The sequence below is a fragment of the Eumetopias jubatus genome, unplaced genomic scaffold (genome assembly GCF_037043125.1).
Source record: "Eumetopias jubatus isolate StellerSeaLion01/CBP00866 unplaced genomic scaffold, mEumJub1_p1.0 scaffold_3, whole genome shotgun sequence".
In the NCBI taxonomy this organism is placed as follows: domain Eukaryota; kingdom Metazoa; phylum Chordata; class Mammalia; order Carnivora; family Otariidae; genus Eumetopias; species Eumetopias jubatus.
Genome location: NW_028274809.1, coordinates 101,526,396 through 101,542,129, shown reverse-complemented (window position 1 = coordinate 101,542,129; position 15,734 = coordinate 101,526,396). Strand labels below are relative to the sequence as shown.

General features: G+C 49.4%; 1 protein-coding gene across 1 annotated transcript in view; it reads left to right on the top strand.

Moving 5' to 3' along the window:
* Window positions 1–15,734, top strand: part of SCTR (secretin receptor) — a 69,110-nt gene that overhangs the window by 49,557 nt on the left and 3,819 nt on the right. Inside the window, exons 7-11 of the mRNA XM_028101278.2 lie at window positions 2,024–2,177; window positions 8,807–8,867; window positions 10,141–10,210; window positions 13,263–13,354; window positions 14,798–14,924. Of these exons, the coding sequence (XP_027957079.1) occupies window positions 2,024–2,177; window positions 8,807–8,867; window positions 10,141–10,210; window positions 13,263–13,354; window positions 14,798–14,924 (504 nt within the window). The remainder of the gene's footprint in view (window positions 1–2,023; window positions 2,178–8,806; window positions 8,868–10,140; window positions 10,211–13,262; window positions 13,355–14,797; window positions 14,925–15,734) is intronic.

The window sequence follows — 15,734 nt, the reverse complement described above, 5'->3', positions numbered from 1 at the left end:
TAACATGCCTGCATGCCCCCGAGTGTGGCCAGGCTGCCCACCTTCCTCAGCCCAACTCGGGAGAGGGTGGTGGTCCCCTTGCCCTTCCCCCAAATCCCAGCTGAGGTTGCACTTAATGCCTAGAGTAGAGGGGCCAGTGCTGGGCCAGGGAGCCCGGGGAGAGTCCCATGTCTCCACGCGCACAGTCTGGGTCATGTATGAGAGCAGTTTGTCAGGAGGCCTCTGGGGGCTACCCTTCAACTCCCAGCATCCAGGAGTGGCTTAGCCACTCTGGCAATTAGATACATAGTGAGGCTCGTCTTTTCCCTCCACCTGCCAAGTCCCAGCTGTGGACAGATGGCCAGGTCTAAAGAGGGTTGAGGTTGGGTGTAGAAAGAAAAGTGGGAACATATGCCTAGGTTCTGCAAACACAGGTGTGTGGCAAAACAATTGTTTTGTTAAATCTAACCCCCTTCCTCCTTCTGAATGCTCAGATAACTCTTTATCCTTTGCAATATTGCTCTGTGTATCAGTTGGGAATCCCTTTTGCAGCATGTACCAGAAAACCATACATCAGTGGCTCAAACGGATGGGGGTTGTTTCCCACATAAGCCGTCCACAGATGGGCAATCCACAGGCCGTACAGTGGCTCCATGATGCCATGGTGGACACAGTCCCTTTCCCTCTTTAGGCTCCAGCGTGCTTGATGCCATGCTTTACACTGCTTGTTTACAATATGGCTGTTGCAGCCCCAGGCCTCACATGCATGTTCCAGTCAAAAAAGAGAGTCAGGGTTAAACCGTTTTTGTCTTTGGGCAGCTTTGCCTTTTTAGGGTGGGAAAGAATGCCTGCCCCAAGACCCCTATCTACATCTCATTGGCTAGAACCGTGTCATGGGACCACATCTAACTGCAAAGGAAGCTGAGAGATCGAATCTATTTACCATCATAGTCTCCATAGCAGAGGCAAACAAGGGAGAAGGGATTGGAGATTGAGATTGGTTCAGTCAACCTCCCTGTCACTTCCTCCCACTCAAATCTCTAATTCCTTACAGATCTGTTGAGTTTGTGTTGTTTATAGTTGTGTGTGTGTGTGTGTGTGTGTGTGTGTGTGTGTTTTCTGACTCCGACTGAATCTCCCTTCAGGATATTGTCAGGATGAAGTAAGAGTACCAGAGTGAGAGTCAGAAGACTTAAATTCAGGCCCCCCACCTCACTGACCAGTAGTGGAGAAGTCCAGCAGTGCCCCGCAGGGAACCTTCTTGGGTTCCACCAAACATCAGACTCCTGAGCCAACCACGGGCGCGCCCCAGAATCCGAGTCTGCAGGCGGCCGTAGGGCAGGAACCATAGCTGGCCAGCAGGGCAACACCGGCTTCTCCTCCTCTGTGGATGTGACCTTCACGTAGCCCCTGTAGCAGCCCTCGGCCATCCCAGAAGCTGTCCTCTCCCCAGGGGACAGCTCAGGGAAAGGAATGGGGACCCTTGCCACATGGGAATGGTTGCCTTGCTGGGATGGAAGCCTCGGGACCCACAAGTCCCCAGGGACAGCTTCTGGCAATCCCCGCAAGAGACACGCCTCTAACAAGGCACTGCGTCAGGCAAGGCCAGCACTGGCCCCCCCATCTGGTAATTAGAGGTCTCCAGAACAGATGCAGTGTGCCAATCGGGGGCCATTTTCACTATAATCAGTGTTGCCCTCCTAACATAACTGGTACGTCCCTTCTTCTTCTGTTTCCGAGAAAAGAGCTTAGAAAGGATTTTGTTACTCCTTGGCTCAGAAATCCCTTTGAATGCACTGCCTACTTCTGTGATGGCCCGTTAGCCTTCTTGGCTGGGCCTCTTGGCATGTGGACTCCCACCCTCTAGAGAACTCTTGGGCCTGGCCTTCTGAGAGTGGACAGCCACAGGGGATGGCCAGGAGCCCCCAGAGACTCGCTCTGCGACCTGACCCCCACTACGCCCTGTCACGTCCTTTAGGGGTGGCTGCCAGAGGGGAGCCCGCTGTTGCCCAGCCCTGGGGCTCACCTGCCTCTCTCTGTGCAGGTGGGCTGTAAGCTGGTCATGGCTTTCTTCCAGTACTGCATCATGGCCAACTACGCCTGGCTGCTGGTGGAAGGCCTCTACCTTCACACGCTCCTGGTCATCTCCTTCTTCTCAGAGAGGAAGTGCCTCCGGGGATTTGTTGCCCTCGGATGGGGTATGTTTCTCCATGGGTGGAACGGTGGGGGTATGTGGGAACAGGCTCTGAGCCAGAGGATTCGGTTTCTAGTTCCAGCTCCACACACAAGTTAGCTAACTTGTGGAATCTTAGGCAATTTCCTTCTTGTTTAACCCCTTGACTTTGGTTTCCTTGTATGTCAAGTAGGAATTCACAGTTAAAATGTAGCCCCAGTATTGGCCACCCAAAGTCTCTTACCATTTGATACCACCCAATGCTTGTTGCTTCATCTTCCTTAGATGTTCCATTCACATATTTTCATTCTTGCTTCCTTTCTATATCAGTTAGTGTGCTTTTGATTGTAGGTCAGAAAATCTGGCTTAGATCAGCTTTAAACATAAAAGAAAGCATTGCCTCATGTATCTGAAAAAGTCCAGGGATCACCAGCTTCAGGTGAGGCTGGATCCAGCAGCTCAGCCACGTTTCTTTGTGCCTTTCGACTTCGCCTTCTGTAACATCAGCTTGATCTCTAGGCTGGTGCTCCCAGTGTAACTGCCAACAGCTTCTGGGCTACCAGCTTCCTTGTTGTACCTAATAAGAGGAAAAGGCCCAGCATTCCCAACAAATACTCTGAGGTTCACTCTGATTGGACCGGCTTGTCTCAGACACATCCTGAGCCAATCACAGGCCTGAGTGAATGGAATACACGGATGGGCTTAAGCTATTCAAACCACATGGCTTCCCAAAGGAATTTCAGGGTTTCTTTGTAGGAAGGAGGGGAAATGGCAGTCAGAGAGCCAACTGCAGGCCCCATTCCTTCTCTTCCCCCTTTCCTTTCTGATCAAGGAAGATGATAACTCCATTTCTTGAGCAATTACTATGAGCAGAGCAGTTTACATGCATTAATTAATTGCCACCACAACCTCCAGAGGCCCTTCAAAGAAGCCTGCTAAAAGACGGGGGGGCGGATGTAATATGCTCAGCTCACACTGTAGACAAGGGCAGACCCAGGATTCAAACCAAGGCTTGTCTGTTTCCAAAGGCCCCTTAACTCTTATTCTGCCATTAACAAATATCCATCCATCCATCCATCCGTCTGTCCATCCATCCATCCATCCATCCATCCATCCATCCATCCATTGTTCATTTGATAAACATATGTAAGTTACCCATTGGGTTCTAGAAAGATAGCCAGGTTCCTCTGAGTGACTCATATGCTTACAGGGATAGTCATGTGTACCAGCCATTAATTTCATTTGCTTTCTTCTTAGTGCCTTTAATTAAGAAGTGCCCCTGCCAGGAAAGCCCGTCTTTTCTGCTTGTCTAAATCCTTCCATGCAAGGGCCCTATCTCCTCACATCAGGGAAGTCACGTGAGCTGCCAGAGCTTGCCGAGCCTTCCTGTAGACTTTGGCAGCCTGATTAGCACATAACCCTTAGCCAGTGGGAGCTGTGGGACTCTGCAGATCTTTGGATTTCTGCAGAGAACAGTAGTCCCAGAGTACTGGGGGACCAGGGACCTGCCTTATGCAGTTGACCCCAAAAAAGGACCCCGTTTGGAACCTCGTTCACTGACCTTGACTCCCAGATCTGCCAGGATCTCGTCATATGAATATAGGCAGTGTCATTATCTGTAATATCAGGATCATAATTTTTTCGACTTTCTTCGAGCATTTCTTTGTGCTCAGAGGGGCTTCTAGAGATTACAGAAACAAAAACAGTTCCATCATTCAAAGGGGTCATAGTCAAGCAAGGAGACAAAGGTGCATTGCAACATCTCCATCACGGATTTTTAGGAGGGTTTATTTTATTTTATTTTAAAGGTTTGTATTAATTTGAGAGAAGAGATAGAGAGAGCACAAGCTGATGGGGAGGAGCAGAGGGAGAAGCAGATTCCCTGCTGAGCAGGGAGCCTGATGCCACTCGATTCCAGGACTCTGAGATCATGACCTGGGCCGAAGGCAGATGCCTAGTCAACTGAGCCACCCAGCGCCCCATGGGTTTTTAGGAGGGTTTAAGTGAGATTATGGGACCCTTCCTTTCTTTCTCAAATATTTCATCTACTATATGCCAGGCCCTGAGATAGAACAGCACATAAAGCAGAGGTTCCTCCCCTCCTGGTCTCTCCGCCTGCACCGCCCCAAGGAGACCTTGAAGGGACTTAGGAAGGTCTAAAGTTTTCCGTCTGGGAGAAGCCTTTCTCTTGCAAAAGCAGGGGCCCCTCCTCAATTTGTATGCAACTTGTTTCCCCAGAGATGGGCTGCTTAAATGAGTACATGCTCACTGTACAACTGCAAAAAATAAAATTAAGTAGAAAAAAATTACCCTGGTCTCATCTAATGAACAGTTTGGGGGGTTTTCTTCCAGATGATTTTCCTACTGAGTTTTTCTCTGCATTGTGTGGTCATTCTTTTTTTTTTTTTTTTTAAGATTTTGTTTATTTGTCAGAGAAAGAGTGAGAACACGAGCACAAGCAGGGGGAGCGGCAGGCTCCCCGCTGAGCAGGGAGCCTGATGCAGGACTTGATTCTGGGACCCTGGGATCATGACCTGAGCCGAAGGCAGACGCTAACCTGACTGAGCCACCCAGGCGCCCCTGTTGTCGTCATTCTAAATGTAGAATTCTGAATCTTGTTTCTTTCTGTTGACACACAGGCATGTTCTGTATTCTTCTACCTCTGCCATAAACATTTTTAACTCGTCTCTGGACCGATTTAACCAAATACCTATTGTATGGACATTTAGGTTGTTTCTAATTTTCCACTATTATAAATAACACAGTGATAAATAATTTATGGACAAAGCTTATTTCCATGTGTAATATGGGGTCCTAGAATTCGGATCACTGGATCAAAAGGAGTGGAGACTTTTAAGATTTTTAATACTTACCCAACACTTTTACTTTTTCCAGGTGGCTGGGGTGTCTGCACCCAGGAAAGGGTGACACCTCTGGCTTTTGTGGGGATGAACCAAGCTCCCCCTCGCTGAGTTGGTGGCTCTCCAACTGGAGCCAGCATCAGAGTCACATGGAGGGTGTGTCAAGCCCAGCTGGCTGGATCCCACGCCCGGCGCCTCTGAGCCAGTTGGCCTTGGGTGTAGCCAGAGACTCTTCCTGTCTAACAAGGCCCCAAATGACTCTGATCCTGATAGTCTGGAGACCACACTAAGAAACCCTAACTCGAGCCATTATTGGCTTTCCTACTTTCTGCCAACTCTGTAAAGATGGGAGACAACGAACAGGTGGCCCTTCAGAACCCATGTTCTTTAAAGAGGGCACATTCTGCGTGGAGCACTGGGTGTTATGCACAAACAATGAATCATGGAACACTACATCAAAAACTAATGATGTAGGGCGCCTGGGTGGCTCAGTCGTTGAGCGTCTGCCTTCGGCTCAGGTCATGATCTCAGGGTCCTGGGATCAAGTCCCACATCGGGCTCCTTGCTCCGCAGGAAGCCTGCTTCTCCCTCTCCCACTCCCCCTGCTTGTGTTCCTGCTCTCGCTGTCTCTCTCTCTCTGTCAAATAAATAAATAAAATCTTTAAAAAAAAAAAAAAAACTAATGATGTAATGTATGGTGATTAACATAACAATAAAAAATTATTTTAAAAAAAAAGAACCCATGTTCTTTGCCCAAAGCATCCAAAATTGAGGCAAGGAATTAAAAATATATATATTGGGGTGCCTGGGTGGCTCAGTCGTTCAGCGTCTGCCTTCGGCTCAGGTCATGATCCCGGGGTCCTGGGATCGAGCCCCACATCGGGCTCCCTGCTCGGTGGGAGGCCAGCTTCTCCCTCTCCCACTCCCCCTGCTTGTGTTCCTGCTCTCACTGTCTCTCTCTGTCAAATAAATAAATAAAATCTTTAAAATATATATATATATTATTTTTATTAAAGTCATGTACATACTTGGTTTAAATAATTAAATAGTGGGGCGCCTGGGTGGCTCAGTCGGTGAAGCGTCTGCCTTCGGCTCAGGTCATGATCCCAGGGTCCTGGGATCGAGCCCCGCGTCGGGCTCCCTGCTCAGCAGAGTCTGCTTCTCCCTCTGCCTGCCACTTTCCCTCCTAGTGCTCACTCTTTCTCTGTCGAATGAATAAATAAAATCTTTAAAAAAAAAAAGTCCTATTCTATGTATGGATCGTTATATCTATGTAAATGCTTACTGCTGAGCCGAGTGGTGTACAATGATTTTACTTCCAATAGTTAACTTTTTGTTTTTTACGGAGTCACTTTTGATTGACTTATTTGTTTTATGTTGCTGTCCTTAATTCCCACCAGTTCACCCAGAGCACTGGAAAACCCTCCAGCGCTGTTTCCCAGATCATCCCATACCAACAGGAAATCTATTAGTTCCTATTTGTTGGTTTCTTCCTGCTGTATTTGTTTCCTATGGGCTGCCGTAAACAAATTGCCACAAACTCGGTGGCTTAAAACAACAGAAATTTATTCTCTCACAGTTCTGGTGGCCAGAAGTTCAAAATCAAGGTTCTGGCAGGGTTGAATCCTTCTGAAGAGCTCCATGCCTCTCTCTCTTCCAGCTTCTGGTCGTTGCTGGCAGTCCTTGGCGGTTTTTGGCTTGTGGCTGCATCCTTGTGATTTCTCCCTCTGTGTTGACGTGGCCTTCTTTCTGCTGTGTGTTCTTCTGCCCTGTGTCTCTCATGGTCTTCTCATAAGGATGCCGGTCATATTGGATTAGGTGCCCCATATGACTGGCATCCTTCTAAGTATGACCTCTTCTTAACTAATTACACCGGCTAAGACCTTATTTCCAAATAAGGTCACATTCTAAGGTTCTGGGTAGATAGGAATTTAGGGAGGATGCTTTTCAACCTGATAGAGCCAACAATGTTCTTTCTAGAGCCTTCTGATTTCCTGCCCTATTTGGGCTGGTTGTTCTCTAGACTTGCTCAATTCCCTTACCCTTCATGCTGAGAATTTCCTTCATTTCCCTCTCTAAATCCTATTCCTTTCTTTTTTTTTTTTTTTTTAAGATTTTATTTATTTATTTGAGAGAGAGAGAGCATAAGCAGGGAGAATGGCAGAGGGAGGAGCAGACTCCCTGCGGAGCGGGGAGCCAACTGGGGGCTCGATCCTAAGACCCCGGGATCATGACCTGAGCCGAAGGCAGACACTTAACCGACTGAGCCACCCAGGTGCCCCTGCCATGTTATTCTTCTTCCCCGGGCATTTTTACTCATCTCTTTCTACATAAGCTGCAGGGTCTTCTCTCTGTCCCTCTGTTTTGAAATGCCCTAGGGATGTGCCCCAACTCGAGGTGATTTCATCCTTTTCGCTGACATCCGGTGGTCCTTTCATCTGGAAATTCACATCCTTCATTTCTTGGACCATGATCTTACATCACCTATTTGATTTCTTTCCCTTGGGTTTTTATCCTCTCTTTCTGAAACTTTTAATCAGATGGCGCACATCCTGGAATTGACGTCTGATTTTTTCATGTCTTTCCTCCTATTTTTCATTCCACTCTTTGTGTTCTGCTTTCCGGGCGATTCCTGGTCTTTATCTTCCAACCCATCTATGGAGTCTTTTATCTTGGTTATCATATATTCAATTTCTAAGCCCTCTTCCTTGTTCTCGGACTGCTCCCTTTTTTCGGCATCCTGTTTGGGTCTTGCAGATGTAATCTTTCCTCTTATCTCTCTGATGATATTCCTTAGAGTTGTTTTGTTCAAGTTCCTCCTGCAGCCTGCACGGTCTGTTTCCTTTGAGTTCCTTCTCTCTGATTGTTTTGGTCCTTGTCTTTTATGTAATCAGCTTTCCTCAGATGTCCGTGACCTTGACTGTCTGTTCATGTTTAAGAATGAGTCACTTCAGAGCGGACTGAAGGCCCCATGTGTGGAGTGGCGGGGCATGTCTCTCAAGGGAGACTGAGCTGGAAGTGGCCACTGTGTTGGAAGGGGTCCCCAGCATCGCCATCTATAGGCCCTTTGTCTGGGGCTGTTGGATTCCTCCAGAGAAAAATTCTTTCATCTCCTGTCTGGGTGTAAACCTGGCTGCTGGAGGTCTGAAACCTGAGCAGCCCAGGGATGGGGCTGTTACCATTTTCAGGTACGGACAAGCATGTCCATTAGAAATAGAATGAGCCACGTATATATCCTAAAATTTTCTAGTAGCCACAGTAAACACAGTAAAAAGAAGCAGGTAAAATTAACCTCAATGATCTACTTTATTTAACCCAGTATAAAAATATTTTCATGTCAACATATAACTAATATAAAAATTAGCATATTTCACATTCTACTAAGTCTTCAAAATCGGGTGGCTTGCACTTACAGCACATGTGCTGTGGGACCAGCCACATGTCAAGCACTCCATAGCTACGTGGGAAGAGCGGCCTCTGCCCAGGACAGCCCAGGTGTAGACCATCACTTCTCCCTTCTCTTCCCTGCAGAGGGCCTCGCGAGTCTGCCCCAGGCTCCCAGGACACTCTGAGCCCCTCCTGGCGTTCAAGAACCTCTGATTCTGCCTCAGTTTGCAGGGCATGCCTCTTACCCTAGAAGCAGGAGACTACAAGGATTTGTTTGCACAGGATTTACAAGGGGGTTTCTGTGACACCTGCTCACTCCCGGGCTGGGTGAACTGCCCTGTTCCCTTATGGGGGTGTTGAAAATGAGTCCCCTCTCCCCGCTCCCTCCTTTGTTTTTAATCTTCAGGTTCCCCGGCCATTTTTGTTGCTTCGTGGGCTATCAGTAGGCACTTTCTGGAAGATGTCGGGTAAGCTCTTTGAAGGAGAGGTAACAAGAGTGTATTTTATATTGTCCAGTTCTTCAAGCGGGATGGGCACTTCTTTGGAGCTATTTGGAGAGGGCTGCTTTTTAAACGGCGGGGGGTGGGGGGCGCGGTGCAGGGGTCCCACAGGCGAGTACTCTGGAGTGCTGGGCTGGTGTGAGCTTGCAGATGGGTGGTGGCCTCCAGCACGCCCGCACCCTCCTGGGCCTGCCCACACCATCAGCTCTGTGGGAAGAGCAGGTGCCAGGCAGGAGCCGTGAAAGTCCAGGCAGGTGCTGCTCAGTGAGGCAGCTCTGGGCCAACCCAGCTTTTCCTTCTTCCTGGGATCCTCTCCTCTGCTCCTCCCTACCCCCTGGGGGGGGGGGCGGGGGAGGGGGCCTGTGTGAGAGTCCAGCAGAGGTGGGTGTAGGAGAGCCGCATTCCCAGTGACTCCCGATGGGGACAGAGAGATCTAGTCTTTTCTCTAAAGCTGCCAGGCACTGAGGATGGAGGTAAGCCCAGGGGGCCCTGCTGAGAAGTAGGCACACGGAGAGAAGCCGAGGAGGAAGTGAGGCGGCCTGACAGAGCAGAGGCAGTTTCTCACAGACACACTGACGCAACCAGCCCAGGATGTGGATTTGGTCCGATGAGGCTTGCCAGTGTCTTGCGGTCCAACTCTGGCCCCAAATAATCGTTTCAAAAGAATTATTTTAATTGGGTGAATTCGATTTTTTGTAAAATCTGGATTTTTAGCTTCTCTCAAGAACATGGGAAGTTCTACCAACATCTCTCATTTTCCCATGTGGCAAAAATCAGCCGGAGCCGATGTGGCTGCCTTAGGCCCCGCACATGCTCTCCAGCTTGCCAGGTACCCCCCACGCCTGATGTCCCAGGGTCCTGAGGCCACACGTCAGTCACTCAGCCACTTCACTCACTGATGTCACCTGCCTGGCCCTTGTTGGCAGTTGAGTTTGTCACTGCGCTTGCTTTGGGATTCTGGGATCTTCTGACTGTCAGGTGCCACACAGGTCCACTGCCCTGGACGTTCACTGGGAGAGCACGGAGACCGGGGCGGGGGTGTGTGTGTGGCACTCCTCCAGCGGTCTCCGAAGTGCTCCCAGGCGGCCGGAGAGGGTCAGTTCTAACACGGCTGGGCCCCCAGCCACAGTGCTTGGGGCCACCAGCATGGGCCCTTCCTCCGAAGAGCACTTGAGGGAACTAGTCTTTCCTGGCCCCCTCAGCTCTCCACCCCTAACGATGCCTGGCTGTCCCTCCACAGGTGCTGGGACATCAACGCCAACGCATCCATCTGGTGGGTCATTCGGGGGCCCGTGATCCTCTCCATCCTGGTGAGTGGCCGTCTTCCCGAGCTGGGCTCCAGTGGGAGAGACGGAAAGAGTGACTGGCCTGGACAGAAGGCCAAGAGACAACGCTAGCTTTGTTCCCTCCAGGAGCGGGGAGGGATGAACCACAGAGCTTCCAGAGGCTGGTCAGCAGCATGAGGGTCTAGATGGGGGATGGGAGAATGGGGGCTGGGGGGTGCGAGTGGGATGAGGGGCAAAAGTTTACATAACTCTCTTTAGTTCATGAGTGGCCACTAAAATGTGGTGAGCAGAGCTCCTTGCCCTACACTGGCTGGCTCTGTGCTGGCTCGAAATCCGCCTCCTTCAGGTCTCTGGGTCGTGATCTTCTTTCTAGGCGTTCCTCTTGTTAAACTGAGAATCACTGAGCTGGGATCATAGGCTGGGGCTGGGGAAAGCTCAGTGAGGCTTGGTCTTGGGCCTTTGGGGTGCTGTTGGGGGGGGGGGCCAGGCCTGGAGGGGTGGCCCCCAGGGAGAAGATACAGGAGTGACTCTCATGGAGAGGGAGCTCAGAGCGTCTCAACTGGGCTGCCCTTCAGAATCATCTGGGAGCTGTTTATCTCTGGATAGCCAGAGATTCGGGCTCTCTTTGTTCTGGGGAGGGGCCTGAGTGCTCAGCGGGGGTTTAAGTTCTCAGTTGCTTCTGCTCTGCAGTAGGGTTGGGAGGCCTGGAGCTGAGCCTGTGGGTAGGGACAGGAAATAGGGGGACAGAGAGCGGGGGACCCACCGTGGTTGTCTCCTGGAAGGAATCAGCCCCTCAGCTGTGTGCAGGGTTCCGAGGGACACCACGGCTGCAGGACCCTTTGACAGGAAGCTCCCTTTGTGGATCTGCTGCGTGGGGCGGGGGGGGGGGGGGCAGGGGGGTGCAGCCCAGGGCAGCAGCCCCCGCCCACCTCTTTCACTGGCTGGCTCGTGACTTTCCAGGGGGCAGCTGGGAGGAGGGGGCCATTCCAGGACCTCCTTCTTTTTTCTTTTCTTCTTCTTCTTTTTTTTCCCCAAAAATAATAGAATTCATGTCAAAAAAAGTTGGAAGATACAAAATGTACTTTCCAAAAGGAAATAAAACCACACATACTTCTAGCACCGAGACACACACTGTGAATACACATGTGCTTTTCCTTCCTATCTTTTTCTTTGAGCACACACTTTTTTCAAAATGCTTAATATAGTTTTGTATACTAGTTTGTGTTTCTCACTTAGCAGCAGATGTGAGCTGTCCCGTGGCCTTTGAAATTATTTGATCCACTGATGTGCTCTGGCTGCATAGTATTCCCACAGGAGGGTCTTTCCTCATTTAGTTAGGCCAGTTTCCTTGCCGTCATTCTGGGGCTCTGACCGCGCTGCCCAGGAGAGCCCCAGCTGAGGGACGATGGGCCCCGGGGTCCTGGCGGATTTCACCAGACTCTGGTCTATCTAGTGATGTTTGGTGGGCATTCCTGATGCAAAATATCTCCCAATAGGGGCCCCTGGCTGGCTCAGTCTGTAGAGCATGTGACTCTTGATCTTGGAGTTGTGAGTTCAAGCCCCACACTGGGGGTAGAGATGACTTAGATAAATAAAGAAGAACTTAAAAACATCTCCCAACCAGTAGGTCATGGGGCCTAGAATTCCACTATTCAGAACTCATTCTTGAGAGCTTAAAGTTTGTTTTTTGTTTTGGGGGGTTTTTGTTTTTGTTTTTGTTTTTGCCTTCAAGTGCTCCCTGTGAAATTAAATGCAACTCTAAGATAAGAAAATAAATAAAAGTAAAATAGCCTTTATTCATTTACACCATGCATAGCCAGCTCCGAGCAAGATACATAAACAAACAACAAGCTGAGAAGCAAAGTTCTCAAAGAGGCAGCTGGGCTAGAAGTCCTGGACAGGCCACTAATCCTTGCCTTTTGGCCAGCATTCCCAGGCCCCAGGCTGGCTGTGTGAACAATGAGGGTGCCGGCTGGGCGATTCCACTGATCCCTGCTTCTCTAAATGCTGCTGGAGCTGGTAGGTGGGTGAGAGAGGAGGAGAGGTACTGCGCGCCACGTGGGCACCTTTATAACATTCTGGCACTGGGCTGGGGGGAGGGGACACCAAACGAAATAATAAGACTGCATTCCTGTCCTTTAGGAAGTTATTGAATTGACAGGTAAGTAGACACACACAACTTTGACAGGTGCATGTGTTCGGCCTCTTTCAAATATTTCAAGTGCTTACACAGTAACATGATCCCTAACTGCAATGTAGCAGGAAAGATAGGTAATCAAGGGTGGCTTCCTGGAGTTGGTGATTAAACTGCAAAGCGACTCTATAAGGCTTTGAAACAGTGGTTCTCAAAGTGTGGTCCCCAGACTAGCAGCTTCAGCATCACCTGGAAGCTTATTAAAAAATGCAAATTTGGCGGCCCCACCCCAGATTTACTGACCCGGAACTTCTGGGGGAGGCAGCCCCCCAATCCGCACCCAAAACTTTTAAGAACCTCTCAGAGAAGAAAGCCTTGCCACTCAAAGTGTAGCCAAGGACAGAAGTGCAGACTCTTGGGATGCCTGGGTGACTCAGTTGGTTAAGCGTCTGCCTTTGGCTCAGGTCGTGATCCCGGGGTCCTGGGATCGAGCCCCGCATCAGGGTCCTTGCTCAGCGGGGAGCCTGCTTCTCCCTCTGCCTGCCGCTCCCCCTGCTTGTGCTTTCTCTCTCTCTCTCTCTCTCTGGCAAATAAATAAATAAAATCTTAAGAAAAAAATGCAGCATCTCAGGTCACCGGTTACCTGCCTTTTAACAAGGTCGCTGGGGAATGCCAATGCATTCCAGTGTGAGGAATCCCTGCCACAACTGAGCAGACCTTAGAGCTCCTGCAGCCAGGGACAGGCACGGGTGCTGCGTCAGCCATCACCTCCAGACAGCCTGTTCCACCGGGACTCTGGGGCGGCAGGCCGGGCGGGGTGGCTCAGAGACCTGCAATCCTGGATGTGGTCTGCAATGCTTTCTCTGCCCTCAGGGCCAAGGGGTCAAGGCCAGGAGAGGTGGCAATCACCTTCAGCCCACACCCCCCTCTTGTGTTTTACAGATTAATTTCATCCTTTTTATAAACATTCTAAGAATCCTGATGAGAAAACTTAGAACCCAAGAAACAAGAGGAAATGAAGTGAGCCATTATAAGTAAGTGGAGGGCAAAGACCCAGGCACGGTCAGTCAGTCAGTCAACAGGTATTTACAGAGTGCCTATCGTTTACCCAACTGGCCCTGGTTCCAAGGAGGTTTTGATGCAATTGGGAATGGGGGTGGGGAGAAGTGGGTCCACTGGGAAGCCTTAGACGCAGCTCCAGCAGTGGAAAGATAAAGAAATCTCTCAGGATCCCAGGAAGCAGAAATCTGTGTTTGGGGCAGCGTTAGGGAGTCTGCCAATGAGCTTCAGCGACCCAAATTCAGAGAAATGTGTATAGGTCTGTGTGTTTTTCAGGGGAGAAAGGCTCTAGCTTTCATCTGATTTTCAAGATGTGCAATCCAAAAATACTTTAAAACCTTTAAGATGTTAAAGGGAGATGCTGTATTAGCTTGATAGGGCCCCCATAGCAAAATAACCACACATGGGACGGTATAAAGAAGAGAAATTTATTTACTCGGAGTTCCGGAGGCTGGAAACCCAAGATCCAGGTGCCCACAGGTTTGATTTCTTCTGAGACCTCGCTCCTGGCCTTGTAGATGGCTGCCCTTACCTGGCCTTTTGTTCTGGGTGCCTCCTCCTCTTCTTATAAGGACACCAGGTGATTGGACTAAGGTCCCACCCTAATGACCTCATTTTACGTTAGTCATCTTTTTACAGGCCCTACCTGCAAATACAGATAGGTATTTCTGAGGTCCTGCGGTGAGGGCTTCAGTGGGTGAATCTGGGCGGGGGAGACACAATTCACAACAGAATCGTTAAAGGCAAATCAGTGTCCGACGAAGACTTCCTCTGTGATGTTCTGGGCTTTGGGAATCTGGCAGTGACCTAGATTGCCTGGTGACAGATTCTCCAGGACATCTTAGGGTAGTGGGCACCACAGTAGGGTGGAGCTGGGGAATCCAGGATAAAGTTGCCAGATAAAATAGAGGATGCCCAGTTCAGTCTGAATTTGGGATAAACGACGAATAGTGTTTTAGCGCTTACTCCCCAAAAATATTATTCCTTGTTTATCTGAAATTCAAATTGAACTGGGCATCCTGTATTTTTATTTGCTAAATTTAGCAACCCTAATCTGGGATCTGGGAAGAAAATGAAAGAACTTCTCCTTATAGATATTTATTATTATCAAAAAAGTAAGAACGCTGGTTTCGTAAATAATAGGTTCAATGACACACGCACGTAATTTATAAATAATAAAGTTATTTGGGTGGATACGTGTTCACATTTTTTTTTTTCCTGATGGGGTGCATGATCAGAAAGTTTAGAGGACTGGCCCTGGGTGATGGGTACGTGGGAGTTGGAAATTCTCCAAAATAAAAAGTAAAACCACAAAGGTTTGGGGGCACTGCTGCAGGCCTCTGCAATCTGACAGGTTGGGGCTTGCAGAGTCGTGCCTGTGGGGAGGGGGCAGGACACCAGTGGATCTGTGTCTGCAGGCGCCTGGCCAAGTCCACCCTCCTGCTGATCCCCCTCTTTGGAGTCCACTACATCATCTTCGCCTTCTCCCCAGAGGACGCCATTGAGGTCCAGTGGTTCTTTGAATTGGCCCTTGGCTCGTTCCAGGTAAGCTTCAGGGATTATGACCCTCGGGAGTTCATAGGGACAGCAAGCCGGGTCTCCCTGGAAGGGTCCAGCCGCGCAGTGTGGGATGCCTCATTAGGCACACGCCCAAGAGGAGGTAGGCAGGACCTCACTGTGCTGTGGGACCCCGAGTGGGGCCCAAGTCCCCCCACCGGTCAGATAGGGGTGGGAGGTAAAACTAAGGAGAGAGACTGACTCCAGGGAAGACAAAAGGATACATACATAGTCAAAATGACGCTAGCTGAGGGCTGTGGCTGAGCCATCAAAAAGCGGGGCAGGAAGATGAGCATTGTGGGAATGGGGGAGGGTGGGTGTCTGAAAGAGAATAAAGTCCTCCTCTTCATTCTGGGAAGTCCATGAAAGTGCCCCAAACTGAAAAATCCAGAAGGTGCAGCATCAGCATATTATTCAGAAGCAGCAAAGAGAATTCCAAGTAGTTGCCTCTGAGGCACAGGAAATGGGGGCAGGGGTGTTCCGAGGTTGCTCTTGTTTTGTGAGGAGAATCACTGGACTCTTTGAAACTATGTGCACACACAATGTATCAAAAATAAAAACCAACTTTAAAAAAAAGGAGAGTGAGGGGAGAAATCACCTACCTCCTAATTCAGTGAGATCTTGTGAGGCTTAAAAAACAAATAGTAAAAACAACAACAACAAAAACCAAATAGTAAACATGTTTGGACAGCCCTCTTGTTTACACTCTCATAACTGTCTCCTTCCAAAAATAATATGGCGTAGCTTTCAGGAAGACCATACAGAGGACAAAAAAAAAAAAAAGTAGATGAAGGATCA